The sequence below is a fragment of the Colossoma macropomum genome, unplaced genomic scaffold, assembly GCF_904425465.1.
Source record: "Colossoma macropomum unplaced genomic scaffold, Colossoma_macropomum, whole genome shotgun sequence".
Lineage (NCBI taxonomy): Eukaryota > Metazoa > Chordata > Actinopteri > Characiformes > Serrasalmidae > Colossoma > Colossoma macropomum.
The window spans coordinates 16,277,319-16,294,468 of NW_023494810.1; the positions used below are offsets into that span (position 1 = coordinate 16,277,319).

The 17,150-nt window shown below is 37.9% G+C and overlaps 1 protein-coding gene across 1 annotated transcript in view; it reads right to left on the bottom strand.

Moving 5' to 3' along the window:
• Positions 1-493: 493 nt before the first annotated feature.
• The window catches only part of hdac11 (histone deacetylase 11), a 69,436-nt gene continuing 52,779 nt past the window's right edge, over positions 494-17,150 (bottom strand). The window contains exons 10-11 of the mRNA XM_036559045.1: positions 14,721-14,899; positions 494-5,946 (exon numbers count right to left, since the gene is read on the bottom strand). Of these exons, the coding sequence (XP_036414938.1) occupies positions 5,707-5,946; positions 14,721-14,899 (419 nt within the window). The 3' untranslated portion in view covers positions 494-5,706. The remainder of the gene's footprint in view (positions 5,947-14,720; positions 14,900-17,150) is intronic.

Consider the following 17,150-nt stretch of genomic DNA (forward strand, 5'->3'; position numbering starts at 1 on the left):
TGTTGTATGAAAGCAGTAGAACATTTGAGGTCATGTGCTATCGCGAATAACAGCATGGCCGTGATTTGGCTGCAGGCAAGAGCTGAAGGCGGCACTCTCGTGTTCTACTGCCTGCCTGCAAATTTCTCAACACACAACAAACTAGTTATACTCTCATATCTGCTGATGGGAGCATCTCAAGTTTCACTCCACAGCACTTCCATCTGCATCCTATCAATTAATCCTCATCAGTGGAAATGTATGATATGTGCTTTTGCACTTGAACGCAAAACAGGCTAACAAAGACATGGTGGGAAGAAATGATGATAAATAGTATAGCCCGTTTTCTCGCCCTGCTCAGAAGACGAGTGCTCTCATCATTAATCACATTCTTCAGGAGTGGAGAAGCTTTCAAACAATAAAGGTGGATGTATTTGGAGGTGGCAAGCTAATAGAGAAAGAGCCAACATAAATCATTGCTAACGGCTAACACAAGCTCACACAATGTCAAGCGTAATCGTATAATTAGGTTTGATTTATTTGCCCCATTCTCACATAGAAGTGGTATAAATGTTAATGCCAGGTACAAAAACAAAAAATCATGAATCCATAAATAAAATATCATATTTGGCACTTTTGTTAATTGTTTACAAGGTGCCACGATGTGTAATGCATGGAAACAGTACAGTAATGAAGTACATGAGTATTGAACCACATAAAACTTGCACACCCAAACATGTTGGATTAAGCTCCCCTGAGAGGAGAATTAGTGCAGAAATCAGTTTCGATTATATTCTTATGGATAAATAAAAACACATCACCCACATCAATAAAGAAAAAAAAAGTAATACAAGTCCTTTGTAAGACCTTAGAATTCACAGAGAAAGATTAGATTAATTAACATGATATTGGTTTATTTTAGGTAACACATATTGGGGGTTTATTGATGTCTTGTTCATTGCTCAGAACCCAAATTTGACATTTCTGTATTGTTTATTTACTTTGCATTAGGCTTTATGTATCACTACACATATTAGTACATAATGGGAGGTCTGGGATTTCAGAAACATCCTAATCTGTTTTGTTTTAATTCTATAGTTCAAAAATCCCAAACACTGTAGCCATGTTATCCACCATTCCCTCCCATTACCTCCATGTGCTGATGTTCTTACTGCTTTAATAAGTAGTATTCATAACAGGTTATATTGTCAGGGTCAACTAGCATTATGGATATACAGTAAAGACTGCAAAAAATGATATTTTTGACAAGACACATCTTAAAGCTAGTCAATATATCATATATTTATCATATTTGAGACTGTTGTAAGAATATTACAAAATGAATTACCTTATTTCTAGACTTTTATACGATATGCCTCACTTCACAGAGAGCAGTGGCTCCCAGTGGGCTCCTCTCAGAGTTTTTATATGTAAATGTTGAGAAAGGTAAAACAGATGGTAAAGGGTTAAAAAAAAATAATTGGGACTACTTTGTCTTACAACTAGCTGCATGCACCTTCCCCCAGGAATACATGATAAAACTCGGGCAGTATATTCGTAGCTATTTCAAGTAATAGATTTGAAATAATGCCTCTAAAAGCATTGAGAGGTAGCTTTTAGAGCCATTAAATGCTTCAGATGCTTCTGGTTCCTATCATCACCACACTTCTGACCCAGTCAGTTTCTTTAGAATGGCGCATTATACATCAAACCACTCTACATGTCTTTGTTTACATCTTGATGACTGAATTATCCAGAAATTCTGAAATTTGGTGGAATTCCCCTTTAACTAATAATGAAATTCATAGTGATTTTCACCTAACAGACCTCCAGTTACATACTAATGCAGGTCATAATGAATAAAACTTAATGCATAGTACATAAACCATACAGAAGTGTCAAATATAGGCTTTACTGAACAAACAAGAACTTGATAAACCCCCACTATGTGTTCCTTTAAATAAAGTGATTACCATTATTACATAAGGACATGTCCAACCAAATGTCAGAAATTTCGATAGGACAGTAATTTGTAATTTTTTCAAGGACTTATAATAGTCCAGTGCTTTACTTTTTTCATTATAATTGAATTTTAGATCAGGTAAAGTGAAAATAAACACTGCATAACTTCACAACTTCATCGTACAACTCTGTTGTAAGACCTTATTCATAAAGAAAGATGGCATTAATGATCATTATTACACACTGCTAATGATGCTATTATTGACCTGTCCATCCAAATGACACCTGAAAGGTCACATATAAAGTATTGAATCTAGCACCTTCATTCCCTCCTCATCTAAGTGCTAACTAATCAGTCTTTGCTATCTCACTGCAGAAATCCATTATAAATCTATCAGGCTGAAGGCTCGCCTAAAGGCTTTGCATCTTTCATCTTGGCCTCGTACACATCCCTTTGAGTGCACAGTCTTATCACACTCATTAGGAGCTATTACCAAGCTCCCTCCGGCAACAGAGCATTAAAGCAAAAAGACAGGAGACACAAAAGGACCTCTTTAAAAAAAAAAATAAAAAAAATAACCGCTCTGAAACTTTTACATCTAAGAAAGAGGAAATGTCTTACCCAGTCGAGTGCTTTCGGTCTTGTTAAACTCTTAAGTTTTGTGATTATTAGGTTGTCGGCTTCCCTCAGGCTAGAGGCAGTTTGTGAGCGGTAAACTCGGATGAACTCTTCCTGGCTGTAAACAGCTGCATCTGGTCAGGAGAGGCCACAAGCAGCTTTAAGGAGATAAAGGCATGACCTATGAGGAATGCGCACCTGTAATTCATATTCCCTCACTGCTAGATGTCTCAGAATGGATAGTGGGTTGAGGTGAATGAGGAGGGAGGACTTGCTTAAGGCTTGCTGGGGGAGGTGTGGAGTAGGGTGGGAGCTTAGAGCTCTAACGGCCTACACACCATCTCCCAAAACCAAGTCATAAACCGGGCAATAGGGTTTCTGTGGGACAGCAAAGAATGTTAATGAATCTCCAGCTTATAAGCCACTTAACCACAGGTTTAGTTACAGTGTAGTGTATTAGAGGCCTGATATCTTAAATTTTTCCAGTATTTAATTCCATTTATGTCATTTGTGGAGTTTTATGTACAAAAAAAGAGTTGGAATTGATTTTTACATGACCAACTTTTCCAACCTCTCTTTATCCCTTTGAATGTTTTTATTACTGTGCTTTTAAAACTGATGCATGTAAATGAGCTGTTCTGATTGGCTGCCCTGTATAGCACCTCATTCAAAAAGCAGTGTGTGTTGAAACAATCCCTCTAACTTCAGGCTGAGTGGGTGGAGCTAAAGTGCTGTAAACTAAGTAGGTGGATATACAGCCATATGCAAAAGTTTTAGTGCCTAATGTACATGTACTCGAATCGTTGTTGGATGGAAGAGCCCATCAATCCATTATTTAATTTGTGACAAATTCACAAAAAAAAAATCCTTATATAAATCATATGCCAACCAGATTATTTTTGGATGGGCCTAGCAGTCTAATTGGATGGGCACGGCTCCCTGAGGTCCACCCACGTCAACGGGCCTGCAATGGTCCTCATTAAAGGAGGACACCTTTTAAATGAAGACTTGAAAAAAGTCAAATGTCTGAGAAGTCAGCCATGCACTTCAGTTGAACAGCACGTTCAAGCTGTATCATATCCTTATCTGCTTCATCACACCGCTGTGGGAGTGTAATATAGAGACTTTTGAAGACCAAAAGACATTGGGTTCACCGGTCAGGTCATTACTGTGCATTTCAACTAATTAAGTGCAATTCATTTCCCTTTTTGAGGGTTACATTGGGTCAGACCCACAAAGCCAAACCAATAAAGTGCTTATTAACTCATTGATAAGAATCTGACTACTGAATTGAGCCCATGGTGGGGTAGGAAGCAATTCACTCCTAATATTTTTTACCTGGTCATGAATAGCTTCTTGACTTGCTTCCTTTTATTCCTCCAAGATCATGTCTAGATGGATGACAAGGCCTTTTTTTAAATTGCTCTAGAACCAGACTTGAATGTCAGGACTCTCTCGAAGATGTCTTGAAGAATATTACATTGTTGTATCGCCCATTCCTAATCTAAAGACTATCACTCACATTCACAGCAGTCCTTGTCTTGACATACAGTGTTGCCAAATACTACCTACTTCCCTAAAAAAGGAATTCCACACATTTCTCTAATATTCTGCAGAATTAAAATCATTATTAAGGTGTATAAAAAGTCAGAGTGGTGTATATGCCATTCCAGAGAAAACTGCCAAGTCAGAAATGTTCATGGAACAAAATGTCTACAATGTTTAATATCTCAAAGCTACATTACATAAAGTTATTACACAAAATGGTTATGGATACACTGCCCGATGCCTGAGACATTGTTTTATGACAGTTTTGAGATTAAATTTTTTTATTTTTATTTTTATTTTCAGATTTACCTCTAGTTTACCCTTATCAACATTACATATAGATCCACTGGGGGTTGTGTAAAGTACTGTATGTAAAATTACTATATTTGTGTTGTACACATCATGACCCCTTGTTCCTATCACCACTGTTCCAAAGAAATCAAAGTTGGTAAGTTTCTCTGCAATGAACCACTTCACATCAAACCACTCTGAATGATTTTGCATCTCAAAAATTGAATTTTTGAAAAATTGTGAGAATCCCCCTTTAAATGGTCACTACAAGATGCTTCTAGAAAACATCAGGACATAATTTAAGGTTAACATTAACACTATGGTAGCACTAATTAAAATCTAAGAATTATTCAATTGTAAGGAGCTTTATTTTAGTCTTAGAGATAAACATTAGACCAAGAGAATGACAGGAATCTATGAGTAAATTAATGACATAACCATAGAGGTACCACCTAATTTGGAAATGAAGAAATTTTGGTAGAGCAGTAAATTTAGAATTTCTCAATGGACAAAAAAATTAAAATTTCCTTTCAAATTGTATTGGCTTTTGTCCTTATTGGTTAAGGTGGAATTCCCAAAGATATAATGTGCAAATAAGCATTGTATAAAGTACCAAAGTAAAGAAATAAAACATTCTAAAAAGGTTTGATCCATAGTTAATGTACTATACAGTAATGCACCATAGGCTGAAGCGGTTTAAGAGTTTAGGCCAATCATCGTCGTCTAACTGTCACACATCTAACATTTCACATCTTCCTCATCTAACTCAGGCCTAAATGCTTCTGTTACTGAATGAAAATGACTACCACTGTTAACTCATTAAACTCCTGGAAACAATTCCTCACTCTTAGTACTACATAGCTTACATTTTAGTACCATAAAGTACCATTACCAAAAGATATTTCATAGTTGTAAGTATAATAAGCTTAATAGCCATAGTCTGGCAAAAAAAAATCAAATGTATACAGTTTATATAATTACCTTAAATGTAGTTGAACAGCCAAGACACATTTGGTGTCTGTAGCTTGCTTCTTTAGTTTGGCACTGGAGCTATACGGCTATGTAGCTAACAATGAATAGCCCACCAGTTAGCACCGTGCATGCTTAAATCATCGTACCCTTGCTTCTGACCATGATGGCCTGTTAAGTGTTCTCAAACAGACTTGCTAAAGAAGCTTCTTTCACCAAACATTACGCAAATATACGTTTGATTTGTTTTGCCTATTGCTTTTAGATTAATAACTGGGTAATAAGCCTGGAGATTAATGTGTTAAACAAATTAACCAATCAAAGCTCATCAGGAGGTGTCAGATGGCATTGAGGGTAGACCCTGATGAAACAGACTTGCTCATCATGACCGGCACCATGGAAGGCCCCGCCCCATCCAGCACCTCTCCACCAATCAGACGCTGCCTGTGCAGGTTTAGGATGGAGTCAGCGATGATGCGAGCTGTTTTCTTCTGGTAGCCCCCTGACGTCACCATCAGGATGGGGATCCCTCTCCTCCGCGCCGCCCTGAAGACGATTTCATCTCTCTTCACAATGCCCTGAGAGAGGGAAAGAACAGATTCAAATCATTAGAAAGTCTGTCATCTTCTACATACAAAAACAAATGTGGCATGGCCTGAAAGTTTAGAACATTTTGTTTGTTTGTTTGTTTGTTTTTTTCAAAGAGCAACAAGTGAGCCATGCTAAACGTGCTAACATCAGCCTTTAGAAGTTGCCGTTATCGCTGCATATCTTAAATGCATGTTATAATTATATAGCAATTATTTCTCATTCATAATTCATTGAAACAAGTTGTAGATTTGTTGACACAGCACATTCTAAACTTACAATCCCACATTTTTGCTTCTAAGTAGATCTGAATATGCTAGAAAGTCATTGTTCTGCGTACAGTCTTATGTCACCTACTTTTAAAGTAGCAACTCCAACCTTGTGATATAGAATATACAACCCCATTATCAAAACTGGACGCTGTGCAAAAAGAAGATAAAAACAGAATGCAATGATGTTCAAATCAATTAAACCCTATATTTAATTGAAAATAGTATAAAGACAACATATCAAATGTTGAAACTGGTAAATTTTATATATAAAATATCTGCCCATTTTGAATTTGATGGCAGCAACATGTTTCAGCAAAGTTGGGATGGGGCAAAAAAAAGACTGTTGTGTTAAGTTGTGTAATGCTAAAAAACATCTAGTGGAAAATCTCACAACTAATTAGGTTAAATGGCAACAGGTCAGCAACATGATTGCCTATAAAACAAGCATCTCAGAGAGGTTGAGTCTTTCACAAGTTAAGATGGGGAGGGGTTCACCACTCTGTGAAAGACCGCACAGACAAATAGTGCAACAATTCAAGAATAACAAAGAACTTTATAGCAAGAACGCCGCCATGTTCTCTGGGCTCAAGCTAATTTAAAATGGACTGAGGTGAAGTGGAAAAGTGTCCTGTGGTCTGACGAACCAAAATTTGAAATTCTTTCTGGAATCATGGACACTGCATCCTCTGGGCTTAAGACCATCAGGCTTGTTATCAGCACACAGTTCAAAAGCCAGCATCTGGGATGTTATGGCGGTGCATTAGTGACATGGCAGGGGTGACTTGCACATCTGTGAAGGGACCATTAATGCTGATATATGCAGGTTTTGGAGCAACATATGCTGCCATCCAGATGACGTCTTTTTAAGGGAAGGCTTTGCTTATTTCAGCAAGACAATGCCAAACCACAATCTGCATGTATTACAACAGTATGACTCTGCTAAACTGGCCTGCCTGCAGTCCAGACCTGTCACCCATTGAAAACATGTGATACATTATGAAATGAAAAATATGACTAAGGAGACCTGGAACTGTTAAGAAGCTGAAATCCTGTATCAAGCAAGAAGTAAGAACATTTCACTTTGTAACCATTAGCAGTTCCTCAGTTCTCAAACACTTACAGAGTGCTGTTAAAAGAAGAGGTGATGAAACACAGTGGTAAACATACCCCCGTCCCAACTTTTTTGAAACATGTTGCTGGCATCAAATTCAAAATGGGCATATATTTTCCAAAAAACAATAAAATTTCTCAGATTCAACATTTGATATGATGCCTATTTTACTAAACAATTTTTTTACTATTTTATAAATATAGGATTTAAATTATTCGGACATCTTTGCATTTTGTTTTTATTTACATTTTGCACAGCATCCCAACTCTTTTGGAAACAGGGTTGTAAGTTAAATGTATTGTTTTCAAACATACTCCTCTGTGTGCTTAATTATCCTTTGTGCTATTGAAATTTTGAGTCTTCTAGCACAAGTTGCTATCAGGGCGCTTGAGCTGAAAATACAGTGACAGGAACCAAAGGAAACACAACTTGCTAGAATTTTGCAAACTGTCAATTAGCGGAATTATTACAAAGCAGACTTTGACTAAAAAACGTTGACTTTGCATATCATACTGGATTAAAATCAAAGATTTTCACAGTCACTTAAATTAAAGCACCTCCCCAGGTAAAACTAACCCAGTTTGAACAGAGCTTATCTAATTTATTGCACTTCAATTAGTATGTAATGTACCTTAAACAACAAAACAACAATAGAAACAGACACAGGTATGACCTGTGCCAGTAGATTAAAAAAAGCAATATTTACACCTCACAGTCATATGCAAATGTCAGATAGCATGTTTTGTTAACACATCCTCTACAGAGAACACAGTGAAAATCAACAAAACTTTGATCAGGGACACCCAAACCTTTGCATATGACTGTAACATAATATTCATTTTGTCTATACTGCTGTGCATTACAGCTGTTATGAAATCAAACAAATGCTAGAGAATACAGAAGGAAAGCCCTTTTATGTGCTTGCAAGCATTTCAAGGGGAAACCATTTCAATTACCATCATTTTCGAGGTTGCCTTTGTGTTTGTCTTTGCTGATGGTCAGTTCAAGAGGATGAGACTGATTGTCCTCTTTTTCATCCACCTGAGAATAAATGAGCTATTCATTATTCCACCCATACTTTGCCCACAACTGTGTTTTTATTGTAGCTACTGTTAAGAGCTTGGACATGTTTTACAGAAGACTGGTAAAAACCTCATTAAATCTAATTTGAAACTGTAGCAAACAACTCTTTTGTCAAAATATCTACATTTAGAGTGTGGTTTTAAATTAAATGTATATTCACATGCATTTTATCAACAGCTATTTTTTGTTATTTCCACCCCTCACACAGGTGTACTGTTTTTGTTGTATAATCTCATTCTGCCTTACAGCCACAGCAAACAGCCATGACTGATTAATCTTCACCTATGTGGCTTGGCATGTTTTCACTGGGATCTAAAGATTTGATTTACATATTGTGAGTTGTATGCAACAGCTGAGATAGGCTCCGCATCCCACCACAACCCAGAAGGATAAGCGGTTTAGATGATGTGTGTGTGTGTGTGTGTGTGAGTTGTATGCAACGTTTCATCATGTCGAATGGAATTTTTACCAAATATTCTGTAAAGCAACAGTAGCTACACAGTGGGTGGAGCATAGATAGGGCAATTCTTATTTGCTTTTGAAATATGACCTTTAGGACTGACCCGTCCTCAGTGTTCTTTCAGAGTGAGCAGTTCAGATCTACATGTTCTTATCCAAATAGCTACAGTAATGAAGTATTTGCCTAATATTTTTAGCCATCAATGATAGCCAATGCTTGGCTCATCTCCCAGAATGCTGTTCAGCTGTACAAGGAACAAGAAATCTGACCCGTCCCACCGCTATTGTTTGCATCTTTGATGACTTTGTATTCAGTTTTCATGTTTTTCTTTTCCTTTGACACTGCAGCCTGGTCTGCTGAATCTCCTCTCTGCCATTTGTTTTTGTTTTGGTTGATGCACAGAAGCTTGGTGGGTGCTTTTATTCACTTGTACCTTATGGTCTTTTATTTAATCCTACCTGAACCTAGTTAAGCCCTGTGTACAATATTGAGCAAAAGTCAAACAACACCCTTCTTTTATTTGCTTTCCAGACAAAATGGCCATTAAGTAATTCATTTTTCAGTGTCAAGAAAAAAACCAGATGCCCCCTATAGATTATCTACACATGTTCAAATTGTTAACGAACTATCTGTTAGAACTCATTTGATTCTAAACAGTGGTGGGATGAGGGTTAGGATTAGGATCAGGGTTAGGGCTAGGACCAGGGTGAGGGTTGGGTTTAGGTTTTGGGTTGAGGTTAAGTTTGAGGTTAGGATTAGAGCCAGGGTTTAGAGTTAAAGAAAGTAATTGTCAATTTAAGAATCTTTTTAACCTTTTTATTCTAATTATTAACAAAAATCCACCTTTATTTGAAGTACAATGATTGAACGGAAAGCTTAAATCTCATGATAATTTTTTATCATGTCTATGTGTGCCACAAGTGTTTGCATCCCTAGAAATTATAATGTGTGAAATGTAATTGAACTATATTTCCTTTCATACTTTATGTTTTAAAGTTCACCTGAGTGCCTAGGAACACTGAAATGGTCAGCCATGATTTCCTGTTTCACTGGGATTTAGATATGAGGTGACACACAGGCCAAATTCCTTCAGACATCCATTACTACAATCTTCTATATAGTTCTGTTTAAGTACTGAAAAAGGGTTATTTGACTTGTAACAATAGTGGAACCCTTTTTGGTGCTATATAGAACCATTTTCTTTACTAAAAACATCTTTTTTTAAGAGTGTAGACCAGAGAGTTGCCCAAACATGAAAAGGCTACAAGAAAACCTGTCTGTCTGTACTGACCCCACAAAAAGTGAGGAGGATGCTTCAAGTGGCCAAAGAGTCTTTAAAGATCACAGCTGGGGAATTGCCGGATCTTGGGGTCAGAACATCTTCCAAACTAAAATCAGACGCCACCCACATAACTACAAGCTGTTTGAGGTGGTTGCCACAAGAAAGCCTCTGCTGTCAAGGACCAACAAACTCAATCTCCTACAGTTTGCCAGACATTACTTGAACTTTCAGTGGGACTGATGGTCAGATGGGACCAAAATAGAGGTTTTTGGCAACAAACACCAGAGATGAGTTTGGCGTAGACACAAAGACAGCCATGGAGAAAAGTACCTCATCCCCACTGTGAAGTATGGTGGTGGATCTGTGATGTTGTGGGCCTGTTTTTCTTCCAAATACCCTGGGCAGCTTATTTGAATACATGGTACAGCAGATATTGAAAACCTGACTGCCTCAGCCATTAAGCTTAAACTGGGCTATTGTTAGATCTTCCAGCAGGATAAAGATCCAAAGCACACCTCAAAATCAACAGAAAAATGGTTCACTGACCACAGAATCAAGGTTTTGCCATGACCCAGTCTCATGACCTAAACCCCATAGAAAACATGTGGAATGACCTGAAGAGGAGATTCCAAGGAATCTAAAGGAGGATCTGGACAATCTGGAGTGGTTCTGTTTGGATTAATGGTGTCAGATCCTTTGCCATGTATTTTCCAGTCTCACTGTATGAGAAGACTCAGAGCTTTACCTTTGCAAATGGAGGCTGCACAAAGTATTAAATGAAGGGGTGCCAACAATTATGGCACATGATTTGAGAAAAATATTTCATGATAAGATTTAGTTTTTTCTATGATCATTGTACTTCAAATAAAGATTATATTTGTTAATATTTTATGAATGAAAGGCCAAAGGTTAAGCAATAAAGAATGTTTTTTTACAGCCCATTTTTCCATGTTTACCACGGGTGCCAATATTTGCAGAGGGCACTGTATCTAATCCCCTCAGAAATATCTCCTGAAAAAATCAACAACTCGTACTTAATTGCCTTTTTGATTTGAATGAAATAAATAAAGGGTGGTCTTTGACTTATGCACAGTACTATAATATAGTCTGGTCTTAGTCCAGGGTGTTTACTGCATAACTGAAACTGTTTATTCATTATTACTATTTAGGATTACCTGACTCTGGACTGTTTCTTTCCAGGATAATGTTTCCTAGGCCCAGTTGTGAGAGTGTACACCTCGGCTAAAGAGTTTACTTTAAGGATTTATTCCACGATCTAGTTTCCTCTTGAGTTTTCACCAGAGTTTTCCACCTGCCAGCTGGGGAACTGTGTGTATATGTTTGTTTGTGGTGTTGTTTTGTTATTGTTGTGAAGTGTCCTTGAGTTTGAGGAAGGTGCTGTATAAATTAAACACGTGAAGCTTTCAAACTGCCGCTAACCCAACATCATTTGACAGCTTGACACACTTGAGGAAGACACTAACTGCCAATTCTGTTACGTCAGCTAACACATGAGGCACATGTTGCATAGCATCGGGCAGATAGGAGAGGAGGACCATCCTACCCAGCCAGAGAGAACAAGGCCAGTTATACTGTTTTGGACTCCCGGCCATGGATGGCTGTGGCATCACCGAGGATCAAACTCGCGATCTCCCAATGAGGGCTAAAGCTTAGATAGTTGCAGCACTTGGGAGCCCCATGAGTATTCTTTATTACACAGGTATCTACTCAAGACTTTCATCACTACAAAGGCTGTTGGCAAATATCCATCATGTCTAATGAGGAAAAAAAAATGAAATCAAATAAAAGGGGTTTTGAGAAATATAAATATGGTAAACATCTGATTCCATGTGACTGTTCAAATTTCATAGAAACAATCAGATTTCAAACTGATATGCAAATAAATCAGATTTAGGCTAACTGAACACAATTGAGGCTTGAGGATTCAGTTCAAGAGTCCTCATCCTTAAGCTGATTGAAAAGTGTCTACAATTTCTTGGACTGTCTTGTCATTTAAGCTGTTATTAAAACAAGCAAGATATTCTGAGGAATCTAACATTTATAGATGCTTTTTAATTGAATTATTTGACTTTGACATTTGTTTTGTACATTGTAATAAACTTGAAAAAGTACTATAATGACATAAAACATTGTCAGATATGAAAAGAAAACAGTTACACCCAATGTACTGAAATGTGTAGTATATTTGACTGTTAGTGTTTGTGAAATATGCTTGGTATAGAGGAGCTTGTCCTCATGTATAAATCCATACCACAACACACTCAACTCAATATCACGCTGTTGTGAACTAACATCACTCCCTCAGGCTCCCTAAAAATCCTCCAAATAAAGTAGTCCATATCCCTGGGCTCTGCATTCTGCATGACATACCTGACTAACTGATTCATGAGATTATTGATGGGGCTACAGGAGCCGACCAGGCAAGAGCAAAAGATCCAGGATTAGAACCACCCGGTCACAGAAAATTTTGACAGCAAAATTTCACAAGTGACCATTACATTAATTTCAGTGGAAATTCTCATAAGAGTTTCATGTCAGAGTTCCAGTAGTGGAATTTTATTTGTACACCTTCATTTCAAATTCAGCTTTAGCAGAATTACATCGTTGACCAATAGAACAACTGCTTTGGAGGAAGCCTAATTCTAGGCACAACATTTTTATAATTATTCCCAACCCAGCAATAAATGAAAACATAAAAGTAAGACTGCATGGTGCTGTCAGTCCAGAGGCTGGTTTAAATGGTCTAGCCCAGGAGGGTGATACTGGGTTCTTCCAGGCCACAGCTCTGCAGAAATTGTCCCTCATTTCCCTCATTTTCCCTCTTCTAACAGTCATGAAGGTCTTGCTCGTTACAAATAAATTGATAATCACAGTTATGGATAAATATGTTTTTTCATTATGTTAAAACAGATTTTTTTGCAGTTACATATTCTGTATATTTTGGACAGATTTCATGTGTGCTAGATGGGATGACAAAGCCTTTAGGCAAAAGAAAAACTGTTTTGAAAACAAACAACACTAATTTCAGCTTTCACTTCAGAGATCATGGTTTCTCTCATACACATTGACAGTGCCGCTGCAGAGCTTAAGCTCATGGTGGAACTCCCCAGGCTGCATGTCTGTATCTGGCTACAAGAAAAATTATAACTTATTCACTGTTGCACTGCTCATTTTCATCTTCTTCCTACATTCTCAGTATTAAATTAAAAAGCCCACTGGACGTAATGTGAAGGCTTCAGTGTGATATAAAATAACTGATAATGGTTTGGAGCACAGAACATTCATGCATACAAAAGGGAAGAAAAAATCAATAAAATATACTCATGGAAGAAACTGAGAATAACAGATAAATCGATAAGTGGTCCCAGCCCTACTAATAAGTTGTATCAAGGTGTTTTTAATAGACAGAAAGCTAAACTCTGCAGAGCCGTGGCCTGGAAGGAACTCAGTTTGGCACCCCTGCTATAGCCTGACTATCTTTATACTTGTGTGTTTTACTGTTTATAGTTCGTGAATTAGTTAGTTACTGCTAAACTGTTAAGTGTACCCAAAATCCATCTGCAATCTACTGGTTATGTCTAGTTGATAAGGAGAATAGTAATAGCCATTTTGAGTAGGTTTGTGGTAAATTTCTGCAACCTGAAAGAAAAATGAGTGATCGATTATTTGAACATTTAAAATAAAAATAAACCAAAGTGCCAAGCAGAGCCAACAAAGCAGAACCCTTCAGCGGCTCCATTCACACCTGGCATTAACATGAGTCTTGGGTCACCAATCACAAATGGACATTACTAAGTAGAGGTTTGAAGGGGGTCTAATGCATCTCAGGGTGTGTAGTGTGAATGCTTAAAGCATACTGATGCCTCCTCAACACCAACAAAGAACCACCTAATCAACTACATCATCACAGCAGCTCAAACATCTGCTTTACTTGTGAACTTCTTAGCACTGAACCTCCAAAACTGAGGAGACTGAGGAAAACGTAGATGGGAGACTGTATTATTTATTGATTTATTATTTATTTATACTTACCTTTGGGGTTTTACTGTTTGTTTTAGATGAGGTAGCCAGCTTGCTAACTACTATGTTAGCTCCATGGCTAACTTCATCTGCACACAGGTCCTCACTGCCATCAACCACTCCAGTTCTCTACACTTTTTTGCTACAGATTAGTGTGCAGTACTGTGCTGTGTCACGTATATCGTTCAATCTGGTGTTTTTACAGCTTATGGTAAGTGAATAAACCAGCTTGCTAATTGTACACCTCACCTCACTGCCAGCAACCATGCCAATTATCTACACTTTTTGGGGCAACTCAGAGCGCAGTACTATTTTCCCACGAGTATGTAGTTATCTGATGTAATTATGTTCAGTTTTGTGTCGTGACTGTTTATGATTGGCGAGTTAGCTGCACAAACAGGGCTTTTTTCCCCCATCACCAATTTTCTGGACCAGCCTCGTTCCCGCCCATTTCTGAAAGCAGTGCAAACTGTGAAAGTCTAGTGTCGCTGTGGCTGAGAGATCAGGAGCCATACCTGTGGGGAAATGGCCAGGCCTCCGAGTGGATCTCCGTCCAGCACGTCTGTGCCTGCGTTGTAGACGATTATGTCAGGTCTGATCTCGTTCAGCGCTCCCTCACAGTGCAGCTCCACCTTCTGCAGATACTCTGTATCCTCCGTACCCCAGTCCAGCTCCACTTTCCTCTTAATGGCCCCTAGAAAGACCCAAGACAGGTAACAGGTTTGAAACTACATAAGCAAGTCTATTTGAAATTACTTAAGAACTTGAAGAGAATTAACACAAGTGAGTAATGAAAACTAAAGAAGGAAACCTTTGGACACTAGATCTGTGTAGTCCTCCAAAATGTTGGCACCCCTGGTGAACATGACCAAAACAAGCTGTAAAAACATTCTTTATCCTGTTCATCTTTCATTTAAATTATACAAAATCTAGCCTTTATTTGAAGTACAATGACTGAAAGAAAAAACAATCTTATCATGACTATCTCAAACTAAGTGTGCCAGAATTGTAGGCAGCTTTCTTTTGGAAAGACAACAGTCCTTCAAGAGTCTTCTCCTATAATGCTTAATGAGGCTGAAGAGCACCTGGATCTGAGACCATTGCTACATACAGAATCTCTCCAGATCCTTCAGATTCCAAGGTCTACCCTTGTGAAGTCTCCTCTTCAGCTCATCCCTCAGGCTTATTATGGGTTTAAGTCAGGGGACCGTGATGACCATGTCAAAACTTTAATTCTACAGTCAGTGAACCATTTTTGTGTTGGATCATTGTCCTGCTGGAATAGCTCAGTTTAAGCTTCCTGACTGAGGCAGTCAGGTTTTGATTTAATATCTGCTGGTACTTGATGGAGTGAGTGATGTGTAGCTGAACAGGTTGTTCAGGGCCTTTGGAAGAAAAACAGCCCCATACCTTCTCAGATCCACCACCATACTTCACACTGGGGGTGAGGTACTCTTCTGCATGGCTATCTTTCTACACCAAACCCACTTCTGGTGTGTGTTGCCAAAAACCTCTATTTTTATGACCTAACTAACATCTGCAATGCCCAAGCTGTGATCCTTTGAGATTCCTTGGCCACTTAAACCATCCTCCTCACTGACCATGGGGTCAAAATAGACGTATACCCTCCTTCTGACAGATTGTTAACATGTCCAGTTGCTTTAAACGTCTTAATTATTGTGGAATTATTGTGGAAATGAGCTTGTCAATGGAATGCACTTGCCCTTGACAGGTTAGCCTCAGTGAGCTTATGTTTTTTTAAGAGGTTTGAGCATTACATACATAATGTGTGAATAATTGTTTTGTCTGGCTATAAACTTAGGGATAGAACTGCAGTGTAATGCTTTTCTTTTTGTTTTTGTAAACCATGTAGACTTTAGCATGCTAATGAGCCAGCTAGCAGAGTAAAGTGATAAAGTTGTATCAGCAATCATGGATAACAGATGGAGGAGTTTGTAACCCAAAGCCCAGTAAATCGAATGTTATTGTTTTGAAATGTTAAGCATTTTAAAGTAGTTTATTACTACAGCTTTTAAACAGCTTTCTCCACCATTACTTTGGGGTTTGCAAATGGAAATGCATCAGGACGCAATGATTTCTGGGCAAGTTCTACTGCTGCTCAACTAACACCCTTCGCTTCAGCTAATAAAGTAATGGAATAGCCCTTAAAACAGTGCTGGGGTTCTACTGAGGAGAAATGATGAGGCCAAGTGGAAGAGAGGTTGTTAAAATCGGGAATTTGTGTCACCTCATATTTATACCCCAGTGAAATAGGAAGTCAAGCCTTTTAAGTTCCTTTTAAGTTTCTAATCGCTCAGGTGAACTTTAAAACATAAAATATGAATGGGAATATACTTCAGTTTTCACTCAGAAGAATTTCTAGGGGTGGCAACAACAGTGTCTCACAGAAATTTGCAAAATTTTAATTTGTGATAAGATTTAGGTTTTTTCTTCCATTCATTTCAATCAAGGATAAGCAATAAAGAATGCTTTTTACAGCCTGCTCTGCTAATGTTTAACAGAGACAAAAATATTTGTGGAAGCTGATCAACTACATTAGTGCTAAGGGGAAAACTGAACTGAAATATTGCTGAAGTGTGACTGTTAAATGATTCTTTATATGCAAATAAAAAATAAGAAAAAAAATAGGAAAACTAGTTCCATCCTTTCCACTGTTTTTTTTTTTTTTAGCAGGGTGCAAACCCCTTAAATTTCCCTCAAGCCTGATACAAAGGGAAGGAAAGTGTAAGGAACAATGCCTTGCTCTTTTAGACACTTTTAAGACCTAATTAGTCTCTTGTGCTTTTAACTGCAGATGAAGACACGAGAAAAAAAAACACGAGTGTCTGAAAAGCAAGGCACTTTGTCTTTGAACACAGTGAAATGTCACTGAGGGAAAATGTCTCGGAGAGAAAGTAAAGAAAAACAAAGAGAAACGGGGCCGA